Source organism: Heptranchias perlo, chromosome 42 (assembly GCF_035084215.1).
Source record: "Heptranchias perlo isolate sHepPer1 chromosome 42, sHepPer1.hap1, whole genome shotgun sequence".
In the NCBI taxonomy this organism is placed as follows: Eukaryota; Metazoa; Chordata; class Chondrichthyes; order Hexanchiformes; family Hexanchidae; genus Heptranchias; species Heptranchias perlo.
In genome coordinates, this window is record NC_090366.1 from 10,789,325 (window position 1) to 10,811,155 (window position 21,831).

General features: G+C 42.5%; 2 protein-coding genes across 2 annotated transcripts; both read right to left on the reverse strand.

The window, feature by feature from the left end:
- Positions 1-2,278: 2,278 nt before the first annotated feature.
- Positions 2,279-21,757, reverse strand: LOC137306187 (V-set and transmembrane domain-containing protein 5-like). Its single transcript, XM_067975275.1, has 8 exons — positions 21,669-21,757; positions 21,168-21,485; positions 8,562-8,694; positions 7,870-7,925; positions 6,045-6,109; positions 5,506-5,547; positions 5,322-5,365; positions 2,279-3,715 (listed from the first exon to the last, which is right to left on the reverse strand). Exons 1-8 carry the CDS (start codon positions 21,718-21,720, stop codon positions 3,709-3,711), a joined length of 717 nt encoding a protein of 238 aa, XP_067831376.1. The 5' UTR covers positions 21,721-21,757; the 3' UTR covers positions 2,279-3,708.
- Positions 9,098-17,927, reverse strand: LOC137306100 (carcinoembryonic antigen-related cell adhesion molecule 1-like). Its single transcript, XM_067975162.1, has 4 exons — positions 17,894-17,927; positions 10,771-11,049; positions 10,430-10,674; positions 9,098-9,139 (listed from the first exon to the last, which is right to left on the reverse strand). Exons 1-4 carry the CDS (start codon positions 17,925-17,927, stop codon positions 9,098-9,100), a joined length of 600 nt encoding a protein of 199 aa, XP_067831263.1.
- Positions 21,758-21,831: the final 74 nt, after the last annotated feature.

Below are 21,831 nucleotides of genomic sequence, written 5' to 3' on the forward strand. Positions count from 1 at the left end.
AATTATGGATCGGCCACCGATTGTAGAAACGGACAGATTTCCATTTGGAATTAAACACCAGGCTGTTTTGATAATGGGTGGCCAATGCCCAACACCAGTATTACCCCCGGGTGGCAAATTGCAAATATACCACAAATTACTTTCCGTATTTTTTCAACTGGCGGGGGTAATTTTTTTAACTTGCACTTGTAAGACTGGCTTGCGGATCGGCTGCCCAATTTTCATTTCCAGTTGAATGCTGAGCGGCAAGTTGAAAATCTGCAACGTGATGTTCTTTCTTAACATCAACGAGCCAATAAAATTCAACTATCCAGGTTATAAGCTCTCATAAGAACATAATAGCATAAGAACTAGGAGCAGGAGTAGCCCATACGGTCCCTCGAGCCTGCTCCGCCATTCAATAAGATCATGGCTGATCTTCTACCTCAACTCCAAGATCCCATCCTAACCCCGTCCTCTCACTTCCCTTTTGGCTGAGAAGGAGCAGAAACTTTTCTTTACGTAACCGCTGAGTTCTAATTATTGAAATATTTGCTGATGCTCCTCCTATCTAAGGGAACATTACTGCTTTTAATTATTTATAAAAATGATTTCTTGCATCGTGAAGGATGGAACAAAAAGAGGCCATGTCAAGGAGGAGCCATAGGAGATGGAGGCAGAAAGGTATAGGGAGAGATTTCCAGAAGTGGGACCTAGATGGCTGAAGGCACAGTCACCAACCGTGGGTGAAGGGAGGGAGGGGTACACAAGAGTCGGATGAATGCAGAATCCTTGGTGGGGGCAGGAGATGGTTGGGGGGGGGTTTGCAGTGTAGAGCTGGACAAAGTTTCAGAAGTAGGGAGGGGCGAAGCCATGAAGGGATTTAAACACAAGGATGAGAATTTTAAATTGGAGAACTGGGTGCCAGTGTAGGTTAGCAAGGACAGGAGTGTTGGGTCAGCTAGAAGTGGTGCAGGATAGGATGTGGACATAAGAGTTATGGATGAGTTGAAGGTTACAGTGCGTGCAGCATTGGCACAATCACGTTTGGAGGTGACAAAGGTATGGATGAAAGTTACAACTGGAAATGGGCTGACACAGAGGCGGAGGTGGGCGATGTTACAAATAGGCTCTCTTTATGTTGCAAGGAAACTGGAGATAGAGGCTCAGCTCAGGGTCAAATGCAATGCTGTGGTTGCGAACAGTCTGATTCAACCCTAGAAAGTGGACAGGGAGGGGAATGGAATCAGTACCAAAAGTAGAGAGTTTCTGGTGGGGCTGAAAATGATGCTTTGCTTCTTCTCAGTGTTTAAGTGAAGGAAGCTGCAGCTCATCCAAGATTGGATGTTGAACAAGCAGTCTGATAGAAATGGCAGTGGGGGATCAAATTATGCAGTGGAGAGTTAGAGCTGGCTGTCATCAATGTAGATGTAGAACCTGACCCGATGTCTGCAGATGATGTCACCAAGGGACAGCAGGAAGATCAGGAAAAGGAGGGCGCGAAGGATAGACCATAGGTGCCTAGAGAGGTAATGGTGTGGGGTGGGCAGAGAAGCTATTGCTGGAGATGCTCTGGCAACAATTTGATAGGTAAGAGTGAATCCAAGCTGTCCATTGCACTGGGCAACAAAGGCGAGGTGCTAGAGGAGGATGGAGTGGTCACCCCAGTCATAGACTGCAGAAAGGTTGAGGAGGACGAGGAGGAAAATGCACAACAGTCAAAGTAACAGATGATGTCATTTAGAATCATAGAATCATTGAATCTTTACAGCACAGAAGGAGGCCATTTGGCCAATCGAGCCCGTGCCAACTCTTTGTAAGAGCAATCCAGTTAGTCCCATTTCCCCGCTCTTTCCCTGTAGCCCTGCAAATTTTTTCCCTTCAAGTATTTATCCAATTCCTTTTTGAAAGCCATGAGTGAATCTGCTTCCACCGCCCTTTCAGGCAGCGCATTCCAGATCATAACTACTTGCTATGTAGAAAAGCTTTTCCTCACGTCGCCTTTGGTTCTTTAGCCAATAACCTTAAATCTGTGTCCTCTGGTTCTCGATCCTTCCGCCAATGGGAGCAGTTTCTCTTTATTTACTTTATCTAAACCCTTCATGATTTTGAACACTTCTATCAAATTTCCTCTCAACCTTCTCTGCTCTAAGGCGAACAACCCCAGCTCCTCCAGTTTATCCGCATAACTGAAGTCCCTCATCCCTGGAACCATTCTAGTAAATCTTTTCTGCACCCTCTCTAAGGCCTTCACACCCTTCCTAAAGTGCGGTGCCCAGAAATGGACAGAATACTCCAGTTGTGGTCAAACCAGTGTTTTATAAAGGTTCAATTTGAGACTGATTGGGGCTGTGTAAGTGCACCAGTGAGTTGGAAACCTGATTTAAGAGTTTCAAACATGGAGGGGCGGGAAAGATGCGCATGGATGTGAGAGGTGGCAACACGTTCAAAAACTTTGGAAAATAAAAGGAGGTTAGAGATGGGTCGGCAGTGTGCAACAGAAGGCGTGACGGTGATGTTTTTGAGGAGGAACAGTTTTAAACGGTCAGGGTCAGTGCTTGAGGAGAGGTAACCATTTACAATGTCAGTTAGCATGGAGGCCAGCAAGAGATGTTGGGTGGCCAGCAGTTTAGTTGGAAAGGGGTTAAAGGAGCAGGAGGTGGGTCTGATGGACATGAGCTCAGACAGCACTTTAGGGGAGATATGAGAGACACCAGAGAAGGATGCAGGAACAGGTTTAGGGCAGGAAGGGAGTCTGGAGTGAGGATTGGCTTGATGGGCAAGATGAAGGGGGGTAAAGCATCAATGGCAGCTGAATGGATGGTCTCAACCTTAGTAATAAAGAAGTTGATGAGCTCCTTGCCCTTATTGTTGGAGGTGAGGGTGGAAGGAGCAGGGGAAGAAGGACTTAATGGAAACCATTGGTAATGGAGTAAAGAACCCAAGGCTTATCATTGTTCTCCATAATGATCCAGAGTAGTGGGCAGTTTTGGCAGAGGAGAGTGAGGTTTCATGTGATCCAGTCAGATCTGGGGATAGATGGCAAAACCAGTTGTGTGCCAGAAACACTCACGTCCACATCCCTTGGACCTGAGTAAATAAAGATTGGTGCCATACCAAGGAGAACAACCAGGATGGGAAAGAGTAAAGTTATTACTGGGGACAAGGGCATCAAACATGGAGCTGAGGGAGTGGATGAGCACATTGACAGTTGCTGTTGTATCATGGTGAATGGAAGGCCAAAGGCTAGTAAGTTGACAGCTTGAAAGTAACGTTGTAAATGATTTGAGGGAAACACATTTGAAAGGTGGTAAGGGGACATTGTTGGTGAGAGATACAGGGAAGTGGTCGGAGATGGCCTAGTCTGTGATCGAAGGAAGTAGAGAGAGGCCAAGTTAGATGGCGAGGTTGAGGGGTGGCAATGATTATCGATAAGAGAGTTTATATGGAAGGAGAGGTTTAATGAGGACAGAAGGGGAGTGAAATCAGAGGAGAGAAGTCAAGGTGAGTTGAGATGAAGATTGGTATCATGAGGATGACGAATAGCTGAGTAGAGAGGTTGAAAGAGGATATCTCGGGGAGAGACTCTGGATAGGGCTGGGGGTGGCAGAGAACAAACATATTAAAAGAAAGGTGAGAAAAGTTTCTTGCGGCAACATCTTCTTGAATTAGTTGGTCTCTGTTGTCACCAGTCATAAGCCAACAACGCCTAATGAGTCGCCAATAAAGTTAATGTCTGTGGAAATAAAAATACAGATAAAGTTAACTCTGAACATGTATGAATAATTTCAGTGAAATATATTGCTTTTGGGAAATAGCAACAGATGTCATTGCTTATGTGAATTGGCAATCCTGCAAGGGTGGGGTGGATTGTTGGTTGTGGGAAATTGCACAAAGTGAAAGAACATTGTTCTCAGAATTACATAGAACTTGCAGCACAGAAACAGTCCAATTGTCCCCAAAAGTCTATGCCGGTGTTTATGCTCCACACGAGCCTCCTCCCATCTTACTTCATCTGACCCTATCAACAAATCCTTATATTCTTTTCTCTCCTGAAGTACTTATCTAGCTTCCCCTTAAATGAATCTATGCTATTCACCTCAACTACTCCTGGTAGCAAGTTCCACATTCTCACCAATCTTTGGGTAAAGAATTTTCTCCTGAATTCCTTATTGATTTGTGACTATCTTATATTCATGGCCCCTAATTTTGCACTCTCCCAAAAGTGAAAATGACTTCTCTACTTCTACGTTATTAAACCCCTTCATAATTTTCAAAACCTTTATCAAGTCACCTCTCAGTCTTTTCTTTTCTAGAGAAAACAGCCGCAGCCTGTTTTTCTTCCCTGACAGTTCAACCCTCTGAGTTCAAGTATCATCCTTGTAAATCTTTTTTATGCACCTTCTCCTGTGCAAATTAAATTTGTCTGGTTGCTGGAAATAGCAGGCAGTTAGGAGTTGATTTTGTATGATTTGCAATACAGGATATATTGGATATCTTTTTTAAATATATGTATAAAATACATATAAAAGAGCAGAGTCTTGACAGCACGTGGACAAACTGAAGCTAACATGCCCAAACACAGGCACAATTTCCAACTGGGTCCGTAGTTGCTGATCAAGAGCAGAAACACTGATTTTCCCACTCTCCACATCTGGAACGTTAGATGAATGGTAGCGTTCCCCCCACCCCCTGCCCACCACCTCATGAGATGTCTGACAAAGCACAGAACAATGAACCTTGCTCTAACAGGATCTTTGGCGTTCAGTACAGCAGGTTGTCTTTAGAATCAAGCAAGATCACAAATTGGAAGCTTTACAGTAAATATCTGAAATCAGCATTCTTAGTTGTAATGGTATTTTGTTTGCTTTATGCACAATGTCTGAACATTTAGGGAAACGAACCAAGATCAATATTCGGTACACTCACAATGTACTTAAAGTATATACTTTATTCTCAAATAGGGCACGGTATTCCATTGGACTGGTCACCCAGAAGTCTAGAGTTAAAAGCTCACCATGGCAAATTCTGAAGTTGAACTCCACGTATCTGATAATTTGTGAGATCGCACCAGAAAAATGCTATGAAATTGCATTCGTCATAAAAACCCAATTGGTTCAGCAACGTCCTTCCGAGAAAGTATCTTGTCACCCTAACCAGTCTACATGTGTCTCCAGTCCTACACTATGTGGTTGACACTTAATGCCCTTAGGGCAACTGGGGATCAAGCATAAACACTGCCTTGACATCTGATGCCCATATCCTGAGAACAAATAAAAATGTCTAAATCTCATTTTTTTCTCAACACGGTGGATCGCTCATAAAATATTCTACCCACGTACCTCACCAGATCACTGTAAACTGATTGATCTTGCAGCTGTAATCCCTGTTAAAATTGAAGAAATAATGCTTTTTAGCTAACATATTGGCCGAGAAATGGAGTGCGACAAAAGAGAACTGAAACGAAATAAAGAAAAAAAACTGTAAGTGAATGCTTAAAATGAATAAACAAAATAATTTCCTTACCATGTAAGTGGAGTTATCATCAAGTGGTTTCGTAGCTCTCTCCTGTGCAAAAGCAATTCGATAAAAATATTATTTGCAAACGCAGTTGAGCAAAGAATCCCATGTAGTTGTTTCAGAATTAAGTATGGTTAGCATGACATCATAATATCCAAGATACAAGCTAGAACAGCTTACCTAAACTATCCATTCCCCAAACTAAACGGCAGGAGGTAAATTTCCACTTCTACCGCCCGGTGGGAACAAGAGCATCAAACACCGATGTTACACAAAGCCTAATTTGGTTTCAGTGATAAAACTGAAAATTCACCCCAATATTCTAACTAGCACCAGGAACATTTTTGGATTGTGGTATAAACCCAGCAGGTCCACTAATGTTCTTAGGCAAGGAAGCCCGCCATCCCCAACTGGTCTGGCTTATAAGTGACTGCAGTTTACTACTACTACATGAACAATAACTTTGATGGTTGTAAACAAGCATAGATTCCCTTTTGTTTATTGAGCTCAGCAATATACCAGTATATTCATAGAACCGTACAAACCTTTTGCTTTCTTGGAATATTTTCATAGGTCCCTGCTGAGTTCTCACCGATTGTAGCAGATATGTCTGTGGGAATATCAAACATTTTATCAGCCTTGAAAGTACAATCACATAATCATAGAATAATACAGCACAGAAGGAGGCCATTCAGCCCATTATGTGTGCCGGCTCTTTGAAAGAGCTATCCAATTAGTCCAATTCCCTTGTACTTTCCCTATGGCCCTGCAACATTTTCCCTCTCAAGTATTTATCCAATTCCCTTTTGAAAGTTATGACTGAATCTGCTTCCAACATCCTTTCAGGCAGCGCAATCCAGGTCATAACAACTCACTGGGTAAGAAATATTCTCCTCATCCTGCCTCGGGCTCTTTTGCCAATTACATGTACCTTAAATCTGTGTCCTCTGGTTTCCGACCCTTCTGCCACTGGAAGCAGTTTCTCCTTATTTACTGTACCAAAACCTTTCATGATTTTGAACACGTCTATTAAATCTCCCCTTAACCTCTTCTGCTCTAAGAAGAACAACCCCAGCTTCTCCAGTCACTCCACGTAAGTGAAGTCCCTCATCCCTGGTACCATTCTAGTAAATCACTTCTGAACCCTCTCCCAGGCCTTGACATCCTTCCTAGATCAATGAACCATTCTAGATGCTAATGGAATTAGACAGAACAGTCGATTTACATTATAAGAAATTGCAACTTTTAGTTGTTTTTTTATTTCTGTTACAGTATTTTGAGTGGATTCTGTGCTCATCAAATTAAAGGCTGCTGAGATCATAACTTCTATTTTTCCATCAAAGGTACTGTGGGAACAGGCTTAATCAAGGAATGAAAAGTGCGGGAACCTACCAAACAATGGGCGTAATCTTGACATTGTGTGATAAGGTAAAATGGGTGATTGCGAGTTGGAAGCCCGCTTTACATTTCTCCAGATTTTAATTTCCATTGAAGTCAATGGGAGAGTTGTAAAATGGGCTGCCGATTCGCTATCGCCCATTAGACACTATGGCACAACGTCAAAATTACCCCCAATACTTCTTAATTTGAGTGTTAGTTGAAATGACTAGCATTACAAATGGATCACATGCGTCATAATGCAATACCCAATTAGGAAACAATATAAATGTTTCAGCTTCAGCAGAAATTCCACCTTCTTGCCCAGTCAGTATCTCTGTAAAAATATGAGCTCCTGAGCTGGTATAAGGAACACACAAGTCTGTGCATGAGGAGACTATCACACGAAAATGGCTACGAAAACAGAGGTTAAAAGAGATTTAAGGTGATTGGCAAAAGAACCAAAGGTGACATGAGGAAAAACTTTTTTTACACAGCGAGTGGTTAGGATCTGGAATGCACTGCCCGAGGGAGTGGTGGAGGCAGATTCAATCAAAAGGGAACTGAATAAGTACTTGAAAGGCAAACATTTGCAAGCGCAACGGGGATTGGGGGGGGGGGGAGGAAGAGTGGGACTAGCTGGATTGCTCTTGCATAGAGCCGGCCGCGGACTCGATGGGCCGAATGGCCTCCTTCTGTGCTGTAATCTTTCTATGTTCTATAAAAGTTAGTGAAATAAAGGGATTTTCATTCAGGTGTGAGTTAAACATGTGCTCATGTCATCTTTTCCCAAACAAGTATTAAGAATGCTATGCAGTTAACTCATTTGCAAAGCACAGCACAGGGGTTGTTGTTTTAGGTTCTGTTCATTTAAGGTGCGAGCATAAAGCTTCAAAAGCTGTCTGATATATGGTCAAGTAATTTCAAATCAACAAAAACTTTTAAAACTTGCTTTGGCACAGCAACGTGGAAGTGCGAATGTATTTCACTTACCGTTTACTGTTGCAGTAATTTTCCTATCATTTTGCCCCCGCGCTCGATCTTTCATCCTAAACAAATGTTGTGCAACAGACCAAAATGTGAACTTTTCAGGAGGATACTTTATTGCAATAAATCATCAAATATGAACTGCAACATAAATTATATTTACTACTGAATTATTAATCAAAACTGTTTTGCTAACTGGAAGCAAGAAATTTCATGCATACTAATCGATCGCCACATCTGGAGTTATCTTCAGGTGAAGCGGGGTAGGGCAAATAATTTGATCAGGGCACGGAGAAATAATTCGCAGTATAAAGCCGTACAATGTGCCCTTAATTTTTTTAACCTATCATTTATAGTCAAATATTAAAACATGGGGCAATTTGGGAAGCAGGTTAAAATGAGCAGAAGCCTACAAATTTCGCTCTACTACAGCTTGAGATGTTGGGAGATGCAAAACTGAGGCAAAGCGGCATCACCGGTGGAGGGAAGTTGTGATTACAGCGTACAGAGGCGGACTCCAATCAATCGGAAAACAACAATTAATATTAACTGTGGAAACTTGCCTTAAATCTACATATATTTGAAATGGGATATAGAAATATTGGGAAACAACTTCTTACAAAACGACTTAAATTGAATCCACCGGGCTCTTGACAAAAATATGAAAGGTGCAAGTAAAATTTGAATGCAATATTTACCTGCCTGCTTTCCTTTTGACCAACCATGCACTTATCCCGCTGATCAAAGCCACGCCAACAAGAACAGCAATCACTATCCCGGCTATGGCGCCACTGCTTATGTTATTGTCGCCATTGGTTTCATTTGAAATTGCTAGAAGGGAAAAATAATGAACGCGATTATCACACAGAAGAAATAAATGCACTTCAGTAGCAATGTGTAATCGCAAGAGAAATATATATTTCAGATTTTATTGTCATAGTGCGTGACTGTTTCTAAGTTTCAAGGGATACAAATAATAGTAATGGCCATGATTGAATCCTACACAACTAATGATCACTTCATTCAAAAACAACTATGTGCAACTCCACAATCAACAAGATGCTTCAGTTCCCACACATTTCCAGCTCATTCAGTTCCTTGGCCCAGCCTGGCGCTAAGGTAGCACTGAATGAAATCCCTATTGTCGTCGACGTTATCTTCCAAAACTCCACAAGGCATCAGGTTTCTTACCAAACTCCAAAACTAATATGTTGCCTCAGCTGCAATGTATATTTCATTCTTTTTCAAATGAGCCTTCCAATTTGGGTGCATGTTCCTGTAATAACCAAATATTGGGTGAAATGGGTCATGGGCAGTAGCCAAAACAGAGGAGATCCAGTACAATTCAGGAAGAACTCCTCCTCACCTAGAAGTGACTACGTTTTAGACTCTGGAGATTACTGCCGTATCGGCAGTGTTTGCAATGGCATTCCTCTCTTCAATGACATCAACCATCTTATTTCAAATGGATTAATAGCAGTATTAAAATAATAATAAATATAAATAATAATAATAGCGAATCAGCAGCCTATCTTATTCTATGCTCTATTTTCTTGTCAATAGGATTGGGGGGTTTTAACTTTTGTCAATCTGGTAAAAACAGGCGAAATGGGAGTAGCCACCTATTATACACCTTTCATGGTTTTCCTTTCCATTAACAGAAATGGCAGATTCTTAACGGAGTGCAGGAACTGAGCGAGGTGGGGATGAGGTTACACAGATATATAAAAGCAGGATTTCAACCAGGAAGTCCACGAAAGGGACAAATGTGAATCTGGGTTTTATGTATATGAGTGTGTTGAATGTAAAAATCCAGGAGGTGACGACGAGTCTGCACATTAAAATCGTCAGACCATACAGTTTGCAGTTTGGGTATCACTGGGATGCGAGCGGTGGGAGGATATAGATTAGAAGAGGGACTCAAAAACTAGACTGTTCACACTGCAACGGAGAATATTAATAGATTATATAATAGAAGTGCTCAAATTGTGAAAGAAACGTAACTAGGAAAAAATTGTTGTCACTGGCCTGTAAACCAGTAAAAGGTGCATAAACCATAGCTTCCTACTAGAGTGGAGCTTATAAACTATTGTTCACGAAAAGTGGCTGCTGATCCCGATTCAATCATTATGCCGAAGAGGGAGCTAGATAAACATTTCAAGAAACAGATGCAAAAGTACATGGAAATAGCAGGGAGATTGAAAGCCGCAAAAGGAGGCAGGTTGTAGACTTAAGATAATGACGTACAAGTTATTTCCAGGGATCGAGTAGATAGCTATAATGAATTTGCATGATTCTGATTACAAAATCTAAAAATTATGTACATTACACATCATATTACAGTATGTATGAGATCATTTGGACTATTCCATCTGTGACAGTTTACATACCCTTGGATGATATAACCTCACCAAAATTTTACTGATAATTTCAATTTCTCTAAGTCAGCTAGATCACCTACATCACACTACTTCAAATGAAGGAAATGCATTCAGGGTTACAAGACTGGCCAAAGTTCTTAACGATGAAATGTGCAGTAAAACATTTACTTACCTTGTACAGTTACCTGTATGGTAGCAGTACTGCCTTTTTTGGTTATGATGTTATTAACCTGACAAGTGTAATTCCCATCATGATGCGAGCTTATTGAGTCAATAGTGTAAGTTTGTCCTGTCTTTAACACACTGGTCCCATTGTACCATTCATATGCACCGGCTGGGACCGATAGGGCAGAACAATGCAATGCAAGAGTGTGCCCCAATTTTACCGAAACTGGCCCTGGGGGTGTAATATTGACGTTCTCTGGTCCATCTACAAGAAATTTAAGAAAATATGTGGTTTCTTTATAGCTAAAATAATCACTAATATTAAATCTAAACTAATGATTTGAGCCCCCTGCGTACTTACAGTTAATTTGCAGGATAGTATCTCCAGAATTGCTGCTAAAATCATTGCTTGCATTACATTTATATGTTCCAGAATCATTTCTGTTAACACTGATTATAGTCAGTGTTCTATTGTCCGGAGATGTTGTTATTATTCTGTCATTATCCTGGATAGCTCGGTTATTCTTAAACCATATCCGTGACTGTACACTGCCTGAGGCGGAACAAGACAGTGAAACAGTATCGATGTTTTCTACTGGTTTTGAATTGTTGGCCGATACATTGACGCTAGAAACTGGTTCTGTAAATACAATTAAAAGGGAAACGCGATTACATCATTTTCTACATCCCATTCAATGGGTTAAGTTAATGGATGTAGTATTTCACAGGTAAATATTGTGTTTGTAAATTAATATTTCAGATACTTTGAAGGCTTAAATGTGTTGTTATTTTTTAAAATATGTATGGATGTGAAGTATTTTTGTTGCATTTGAATGTCTATATCAATTGTGCTGGAATGTCACTTGGACCAGCATAAATAAAATATAAATTTTAACTATGGATTCTCAACTCTGAGTGTCAGAGGCAGTTCACAGTTAATCAACAGTCTCCCATCAGCATAATGTTCAAAAAATTCAATTATCAAGAATACATTTTATTATTTGTAAATAATAACCTCCTACAAAATCAACATGGATTCAGAAGAGAAAACATTCTGCCTGACTAAACTACTTAACCTTATTGAGGAAGCGACAGGGCAAGTAAACTATGAAAAGGCAAAGTACGTGGTTACCTAGGCTTCAAAAAGACATCAGACAAAACACAATTAGCTGAGCTCAAATATATGAAAATTAACGTTAAACCTCTGGAAAGACTAAGAAACTGACTGAAACGTTCAACAATGGCAGGTGGCATTTAATTGGGATGTAAAAATAAAGTGTAAAGTACTGAACATAGCAAGGAAAAAATAGGTGACATATGCACTGCATGAATGCTGGTGAAAATAGTTACAGGTGAAGTTGAAACAGATGTAAGAGTAGGAGTATACTTGATGCTCCAACCATTGAAGAGCAACAATCACAATGCTAAGAGAATGCTGAACCAATTAGTCAACATTATGGAGAACAAGTCAGAGAAAGGCATACCCAAATGGTAAAGTATTCTGCTCAGATTGCACCTTGAGTACTGTGTGCAGTTCTGAACACTTGAGACACAGAGGAGGCATTCAACTGTGAGAGACAGAGCAGAGATAACGCATGAGAGTTTTGGGGCTAAGTCATGATAGAAAAAATTAGGAAACTTTTGCTTTTCAGCCTTAAAAGAGATCTAAGAGGTGATCTCATTGGGTACAGAAAATAATAAATTGTATGGAAAAGATAAATCCTGAAAAGTACTTCAAATAAAATTGAGAGGAAGACAGCAGGACCCAGGTTCATAGGGCTAAAGGCAAATTGGGAACCAATATCAGGAACTTCTTCATTCCATGAATTGATCACCTTGAAGGAATCCCAGATAGAGTATCACAGAATAATAGTAGGTCCAACACAGGAGGAGGCCATTCAGCACATCGTGCCTATGCTGGCAATTAACCCCATTCCCCAGCTCTTTCCCCATAGCCCAGGAATTTTTTTCCCATCAATTATTTATCCTATTCCCTTTTGAAAGTTACTATTGAATCTGTTTCCACCACCACTTCAGGCAGTGCATTCCTCATGTCGCCTCTGGCTCCTTTGCTGATCACCTTAAATCTGTGTTCTCTGATTACTGACCCCACTGCCACTGGAAACTTATTTACTCTGTCAAAACCTTTCGTCACTTTGAACACCTCTATCAAATCTCCGCTTAACCTTCTCTGTTCTAAGGAGAACAACCCCAGCTTCTCTAGTCTCACCACATAACTGAAATCCCTCATCGCTGGCACCATTTTAGTAAATCTCTTCTGCACCCTCTCTGAGGCCTTGACATCCTTCCTAAAATGTGGTGCCAGGAATTCAACACAATTCTCCAGCTGAGGCCGAACCAATATTTTATTAAAGTTTAGAATAACTCCCTTGCTTTTGTACTCTGTGCCTCTATTTATAAAGCCCAGGTTCCGATATGCTTATTTAACAGCGTTCTCAACTTGCCCCGCCACCTTCAAAGGTTTGTGTACATATACCTCCAGGTCGCTTTGTTCCTGCACCCCCTTTAAAATTGTACCATTTAGTTTATATCGCCTCTCCTCGTTCTTCCTACCAAAATGCATCACTTCTCACTTTTCTGCATTAAATTTCATCTGCCATGTGTCTGTCCATTTAACCAGTCTGTCTATGGCCTCCTGAAGTCCGTTACTAATCTCCACAGTGTTTACTACATTTCCGAGTTTCGTGTCATCTGCAAATTTTGAAATTATACCCTCCATACCCAAGTCCAGGTCACTAATATATATCAAAAAGAGTAGAGGTCCTAATACTGACCATTTTTTAAAATCGTGCATGGGATGTGGGCGTCGCTGGCAAGGCCAGCAGTTATTGCCCATCCCTAATTGCCCCTTGAGAAGGTGGTGGTGAGCCGCCTTCTTGAACCACTGCAGTCCGTGTGGTGAAGGTTCTCCCACAGTGCTGTTAGGTAGGGAGTTCCAGGATTTTGACCCAGCGACGATGAAGGAATGGCGATATATTTCCAAGTCGGGATGGTGTGTGACTTGGAGGGGAATATGCAGGTGGTGTTGTTCCCATGTGCCTGCTTCCTTTGTCCTTCTAGAGGTCGCGGGATTGGGAAGAAGCCTTGGCGAGTTGCTGCAGTGCATCCTGCAGATGGTACACACTGCAGCCACGGTGCGCCGGTGGTGAAGGGAGTGAATGTTTAGGGTGGTGGATGGGGTGCCAATCAAGCAGCTGCTTTGTCCTGGATGGTGTCGAGCTTCTTGAGTGTTGTTGGAACTGCACTCATCCAGGCAAGTGGAGAGTATTCCATCACACTCCTGACTTGTGCCTTGTAGATGGTGGAAAGGCTTTGGGGAGTCAGGAAGTGAGTCACTCGCCGCAGAATACACAGCCTCTGACCTTCTCTTGTGGCCACAGTATTTATGTGGCTGGTCCAGTTAAGTTTCTGGTCAATGGTGACCCCCAGGATGTTGATGGTGGGGGATTTTAATAGGATAAGGCAGGATCTGGCCAAAATGGACTGGGATCAGCTGCTTGTAGGAAAATCCGCATCGGAGCAATGGGAGTCTTTCAAAAGGGAGATTGAGACCATACAATGGCAACATGTTCCCGTAAAGATCAAGGGTGGTTCCAAGAACTCCAGGGAACCTTGGATGTCAGGGGATATACGAGAATGGATTAGGAAAAAAATGAGGGCTTTTGGCAGATACAAAAGGCTAAGGACGGAGGAAGCCCTAGAGGAGTACAAAAAGTGCAGGGGGATACTTAAAAAGGAAATTAGGAGATCAAGGAGGGGCCATGAAAAAACACTGGCGAGCAAAATAAAGGAAAATCCTAAGATGTTTCATAAGTATATTAAGGGTAAGAGGATAACTAGGGAAAAAATAGGGCCCATTAGGGACAAAAATGGCAATCTGTGTGTGGAGCCGGAAGATGTAGGAGGGGTTCCAAATGAATTTTTTGCATCTGTTTTCACTATGGAGAAGGACGACGTAGACATAGAAATACGACAGGGGGACTGTGATATTCTCGAACATATTAACATCGAGCGGGAGGAGGTATTGGCGGTTTTAGCAGGCCTAAAAATGGATAAATCCCCAGGCCCGGACGAAATGTATCCCAGGCTACTGTGTGAGGCAAAGGAGGAGATTGCGGGGGCTCTAACACATATATTCAGAACCTCTCTGACCACAGGGGATGTGCCAGAGGACTGGAGAACCGCTAATGTAGTACCATTATTCAAGAAGGGGAGTAGGGAAAAACGGGGGAACTACAGACCAGTGAGCCTAACATCAGTGGTAGGAAAATTATTGGAAAAAATTCTGAAGGACAAAATTAGTCTCCACTTGGAGAAGCAAGGATTAATCAGGGATAGTCAACATGGCTTTGTCAAGGGAAGATCATGTCTGACTAATTTGATTGAATTTTTTGAGGGGGTGACTAGGCGTGTGGATGAGGGTAACGCAGTGGATGTGGTATACATGGATTTCAGTAAGGCCTTCGATAAAGTCCCGCACAGGAGACTGGTCAAGAAGGTACGAGCACATGGAGTCCATGGTGCCTTGGCACTTTGGATACAAAACTGGCTTAGTGGCAGAAGGCAGAGGGTGATGGTCGAAGGTTGTTTTTGTGACTGGAAGCCTGTGGCCAGTGGGGTACCACAGGGATCTGTGCTGGGGCCCTTGCTGTTTGTGGTCTACATTAACGACTTGGATATGAATGTAAAAGGTATGATCAGTAAGTTCGCTGATGATACAAAAATTGGTAGGGTGGTAAATAGCGAGGAGGATAGCCTCAGTCTGCAGGACGATATAGATGGGTTGGTCAGATGGGCGGAACAGTGGCAAATGGAATTTAACCCGGAAAAGTGCGAGGTGATGCACTTTGGAGGGACTAACAAGGCAAGGGAATACACAATGAATGGGAGGACCCTAGGCAAGACAGAGGGTCAGAGGGATCTTGGTGTGCAAGTTCACAGATCCCTGAAGGCGGCGGAACAGGTAGATAAGGTGGTAAAGAAGGCATATGGGATACTTGCCTTTATTAGCCGAGGCATAGAATATAAGAGCAAGGAGGTTATGATGGAGCTGTATAAAACACTGGTTAGGCCACAGCTGGAGTACTGTGTGCAGTTCTGGTCGCCGCACTACAGGAAGGATGTGATCGCTTTGGAGAGGGTGCAGAGGAGATTCACCAGGATGTTACCAGGGCTGGAGTGCTTCAGCTATGAAGAGAGACTGGGAAGATTGGGTTTGTTTTCCTTGGAGCAGAGGAGGCTGAGGGGGGACATGATTGAGGTGTACAAAATTATGAGGGGCATAGATAGGATGGATACTAAGGAGCTTTTTCCCTTCGTTGAGGGTTCTATAACAAGGGGGCATAGATTCAAGGTAAAAGGCGGGAGGTTTAGAGGGGATTTGAGAAAGAACTTTTTCACCCAGAGGGTGGTTGGAGTCTGGAACTCACTGCCTGAGAGGGTTGTGGAGGCAGGAACCCTCACAACATTCAAGAAGCATTTGGATGAGCACTTGAAATGCCATAGCATACAAGGCTACGGACCAAATGCTGGAATATGGGATTAGATTAGACTGGGCTTGATGGCCGGCGCGGACACGATGGGCCTCTATCCGTGCTGTATAACTCTATGACTCTATGACTCTCTATTTGGCGATGGTAATGCCGTTGAATATCAGGGGAGGTGGTTAGGCTCTCTCTTGTTGGAAATGGTCATTGCCTGGCACTAGTCTGGCATGAATGTTACTTACCACTTATCAGCCCAAGCCTGGATGTTGTCCAGGTCTTGCTGCAGTTAATGAAAAGCATTAAATAAATGCAAGTTCTTACTTTCTTTTTATACCAGGATCTTTCACATTCCACTAGATAACTTTCCTGTGTATTATTAAACCTAATTAACGTACAACGCCACAGAAATGTATAAATCATTAACCTGTATTCTAGTAGAGAATCAATATATTACTTCAGTTGTACAAAGAGCAAATATTGTGTATGCCAATAATAAAAATAAATCCCCTCCAAACTCACTAGGTTTGGAAACATTTAATTAATAACAAATAATTTACTGTCACACTCACAGCTGATGTTTACATGTTGCAGATTACTTGTGTTTCTATTAAGGAAATTATGCAAATGATATGGGAATTCTTCATTAAACCTTAAAACTCCAGAAATAAGCCCCAAAACGTTCATTCCTGTGCGATATATGAGTTAACTGTAGTTTGCCAAAGGTTTTTGGGAGAACTTCCTCCTGGCCAACCCATCATATTCTTTACAGTCTGGAGGCAAAAATCTGGACTTTATCTCCCGCTCAATTTCCCATCCAACGTAAAAGAGAGCAGCAGTAAACTACTAAAACATCTGTAAATGTCAATTAAGAACAACTGCACTAACTAAATAACACTGGAGAAACACAGTCAGCTCAATAATATAGCTGTAGAATAAAACATTACTGAATAACAAATGCTGGTGTGGTAAGCCACGAGTTGCAATCTCATCCACAAGAGACCAGGTGAAGAAGACAATTTCTTAATGGGACCGATGCAGTAGGCACAATGCCCTGCAAATGCCTTCAGGATGTCCTCAAAATGGGGTCACTAGCCAGACAAAACTGTAGGATTTTAGCAGCTAAGCTCTGTGAATACTGTGACAACAGAATTTAAACAAGCATAAGTCATCACAGCCACAGGCCCAGATAGCTCAGTAGGAGCGATAAGCTCGTGACTACTTAACTTAAAACACATCGCCAGTTCTTTGTACTGAGTGACTGAGGAGTTAAGGGTGTGAATTGCCATCTAACGTGTCTGAGTTTTGCAGTTACCTGCAACCTGACATTACATGGGGCACTAAAACGACTGTTCGAGATAGCAAGCCAAAAAGAGGTGAACTCTTCTGACACATATTCCACGAAGGTTGGTCAACATAGTGGAGGGGGTTTCTTTGAAAAATCAAGGGCATATAAGAGGGTGTTTTAATACAGCTTCAGGTTTTTTATATTCTCCTTGGTTTTCTTTGCTTCTTCGCTTTCCTTCTTTGTTTTTAGTAATCTTTACCTAGTGTATGTAGAAGGGTGTCTCTAAAATGAAAAAGTGAATCTAATGCAAGCTGAAAGACATTATAGGTCAGATGGCACAGCGATACCAGTCGATGGCAGGCAGACATAGAATCATAGAATCATAGAAGTTACAACATGGAAACAGGCCCTTCGGCCCAACATGTCCATGTCGCCCAGTTTATACCACTAAGCTAGTCCCAATTGCCTGCACTTGGCCCATATCCCTCGATACCCATCTTCCCCATGTAACTGTCCATAACAATGTCACTTAGTTTTCCTGAGACTGGGGAAGGCAAGATTTAAGCCAGTTAGTCCACATACCATTTCTTTGTCATGAGGTGCATTTACAGAGGAACAGAGGACTCAGGAGCAACAGATAACACCTCTAGAAGGCGGCTCATCACCTTGACATTGCAGAAACAAACACCTACCTTCCAGAGGATTGCAAGAAACCCACTCGACCATGCAGCTAATTAGTCAGTTAAATGTAAGAGTACTGTTGACCACCTGCACATGGAATCTAATATATCCATTGGACTGGCTATCTAATGCTGCTAACTTCTCAGCTATTTAAAGAGTCTAATCCTAAATTAATCTCGCTACTTTATATCAATCTCGGAAACTGACCCCAACTATAATTTGATCATCATAGAACCAGTTAATATGGACTTATTGTGGTATAATTCAACTGCTTCTATAACCTCTGAAATTTATTGCATTATTTAATCCTATTGACCAAATATTTTCATACTCAATGTTTAAGTAGTGCTAATCATGATTTTGAAATTGAATAATTTTTAATGCATTTACTTGTTATCTGATTTCTTCTTTGATGATTTGGCAAGAAAGAGTTAATTCATTCACTCAGCAGTTTGTGGGTATCCTAACTGAAGGTTGGTAATCTGAACTGGGTGATTCAACACAGCACACCACACAAAACTTGGGCATCATTCACTCCTGGGGCTTAGGCTGGGCAATAAAGTCAGAACATTCCTTGCTAGGGGGTTAAGGATTCGCCTGGTTCCTTGACAAATATTCGTCGGGATACTGATCCTATTGTTCTTACAATGCCTTCCCCCTCCTGAAGGTCCTGTTTACCAGACATGGGAAATGTTACCTTAAAGTTGGCAATCAGAGTAAGGCACCACAATCTCTGATGTGGCTGATTCACAAGCAGAACCAAATTGAATTTACAGCCCAGAGGTGTCCAGCATTACCAGAATCCCACTGGAATTTTGCGGCCAGCTAAAACACATTCCTTCCCCAAGGAAATCACGTAGGTGTGATAGGAAAGGTATTATATATTTGAAACAAAGCAGAAACATGAAGATGCAGCGCCATGCCAACTCAAGATAACAATATTCAAACACTGTATCATAGGAAAAATAAATGTCACGCAACTTTGTTCTGAGTATTTATCGGGCATTCGTTACAATATAACAGGTGCTCAAAATAAAATAGCAATAGACGATATTTCAAGAGCTAAGTATAGTCTGTGCAGGACAAGGTGTCGAAATGCTCAAAGCACAATTTCATCAACTTTGTTTCCAATTTCCATCCCTCCCTCACTTTCACATGGTCCATCTCCAACTCTTCCCTTCCCTTCCTCGACTTCTCTAACTCCATTTCTGGGGATAGGCTGTCAACCAATATCTATCATAAGCCCACTGACTCCCACAGCTACCTTGATTACACTTCCTCCCACCCCACTTCCTGTAAGGACTCTATTCCCTTCTCCAGTTTCTCCGTCTCCGTCGCATCTGCTCTGACGATATCACCTTCCACACCAGTGCTTCCGATGTGTCTTCCTTTTCCCTCAACCGAGGATTCCCCTCCACCGTCGTTGACAGGGCCCTCGACGTGTCCGTCCTATTTCTTGCACTTCTGCCCTCACTGATTCCCTTCCCTCCCAGAACCATGATAGTGTCCCACTTGTCCTCACCTTCCACCCCACCAGCCTCCACATTCAACATATCATCCTCCGCCATTTATGCCACCTCCAGCGCGATCCCACCACCAAATATATCTCCCCCTCCCCTTTCAGCATTCCGAAGGGACCGCTCCCTCCACAGCACCCTGGTCCACTCTTCCTTCACCCCCAATACCCGCTCTGCACCCCACGGCACCTTCCCTTGTGAACGCAGGAGATACAACACCTGCCCCTTCACCTCCTCCCTTCCCAACTTCCAGGGCCCCAAACATTCCTTCCAGGTGAAACAGCGGTTTACTTGTACTTCTTTCAATTTAGTATACTGTATCCGCTGCTCACAATGCGGTCTCCTCTACACTGGGGAGATGAAACGCAGACTGGGTGATCACTTTGCTGAACACCTCCGCAAGGGAAGGTCTATGATAGGATGGAGGGCAGGAGTGATTAAACGACAAAGGGATGATGGTGCAAGGCAAGGAGGGTGGTAATGGGAGAAGTAAAGAAACTAAAGATGGGTCGAGAGGTGCTGTAAATGGCAACACCAGCAGCACTGGCTGTCCAGAAAAAAATGAGCGCAGCGGTTATGGTCTGCAGGTTTTGAAATCAATGTTGAGTCCAGAAGGTTGTAAAGTGCCTAAACGAGGGATGAGGTGCTGTTCCTCAAATTTACGTTGAGTTTCATTGGCACAATGTAGGAGGACAAGGACAGAGAGGTCAGAGTAGGAGTGGGAAGAGGAATTAAAATGGCAAGTGACCTGCAGGTCAGGGGCACACTTGTTGACAGAGCGGAGGTGTTCAGCAAAGCTATCACCCAGTCTGTGTTTGGTCTCCCCAACGTAGAGGAGACCACGTTGTGAGCAGCCACGACAGTATACTAAACTGAAAGAAGTACAAGTAAGCCACTGTTTCAAATGCATAGCTTTTCATATCTATTACATATCTTTTCATCAGTTATACAGGCAAAGTGGCTTTTCAGCTAAGTTGCTTTGTGACACCTCCAATGTGATTCTCCGTTCCCCTTTTAATTTCATTCGGCACTGAATCGCCTGCAGCAATATGTTCCACAATCCTTTTTTGCATTTCCTTCTGTTTAAATCCAGAGAAACAGGGGAATTAACCCTTTATTCTCAAAATATGTCCTCAGCTTTGCAAAAAAATGCCACGTGAAATGTTATGGTCTGGTTTTCTACAAGGTGCTGATAGATCCACTGTGAATATCCACCACTTTCTGTTGTGTGCAAGAATGGATTTTGGTGGGCAGTGCTGTGGGGTGACAGCGAACTAATTTCAGACCTGGTAAAGTAATCTTGCAGCATAAGAATGCCTAGGCTTAATCTATTTTAATCAGCATTTAGATATATAACAAAGCAATCAATAGCAAACACCTCCGAGTCACACACCATCTCGACTTGGAAATATATCGGCCATTCCTTCATCGTCGCTGGATCAAAATCCTGGAACTCCCCACCTAACAGCACTGTGGGAGACCCTTCACCACACGGACTGCAGTGGTTCAAGAAGGCGGCTCACCACCACTTTCTCAAGGGGCAATCAGGGATGGGCAATAAATGCCGGCCTTGCCAGCGACACCCACATCCCATGAACGAATTTTTAAAAAGTTTGTTAACTGGATTCGGTGCAGTGCGGTGATAGAGTTTATTGTATTTTCGTTTTGCTCCGAAACTGCTTGTACACCTGGTGACGAATGAATTGTGACATGATTACAATTAAAATAGTTCATAAACAACCCTCTCCCACAAAAACCTTTCACTTACCAAGTACATGCAGAGTGATGGTTGCTGTTGTTGGAGCGCCGGTCTTGGGAAACATGGTAACAGTGTACTCTCCACTGTCCGAAACTGTCACGGAGTTCAGCTGGAGCGACCCGTTAGGGAGGAATAACTCAACCCGTGTTGTGTATTCATTATCTATAGACACACCTGTACCGACCCACTGAGCGAGAGTTTTATCCTTGAAGACCCAATTCCCACTCTTCGTCTCAGCTGACGGCCGCACTGAAAAAAACGCGTTCCTTCCGACTGTCACATTTATCGAACTGTGTTCTATCTGGATCGTAAAACCCTGGAGCTCAGCTGAGGAAAGAAAATCACATTAAGGACAAAGTAAATCGAAACAGTCAAACGGGACAGAATATATACCTTTCTAAAGTGGTAGTAACGTCATCTCTTGTATCCTAATCGGGTTTTCTATGACAATCCCTTGCTGTTGTGTTTCTCTAATCGCTAAAAGAAATGATACGAAAGAGTGATCCTCACCCGCTGGTAGAAATAAGCAAACAGCTAGGGCGGTAAGTGACAGTCTCACCATCCTGAGAGAGCAGCACCAGTCCCTGTTACACTCGGTGACTGACCTGCTCCTCCTGGTGCACAGAACAGATCGGTTGAGTCATTTACTAAAGCGTCAATGCTGATTGGAGCG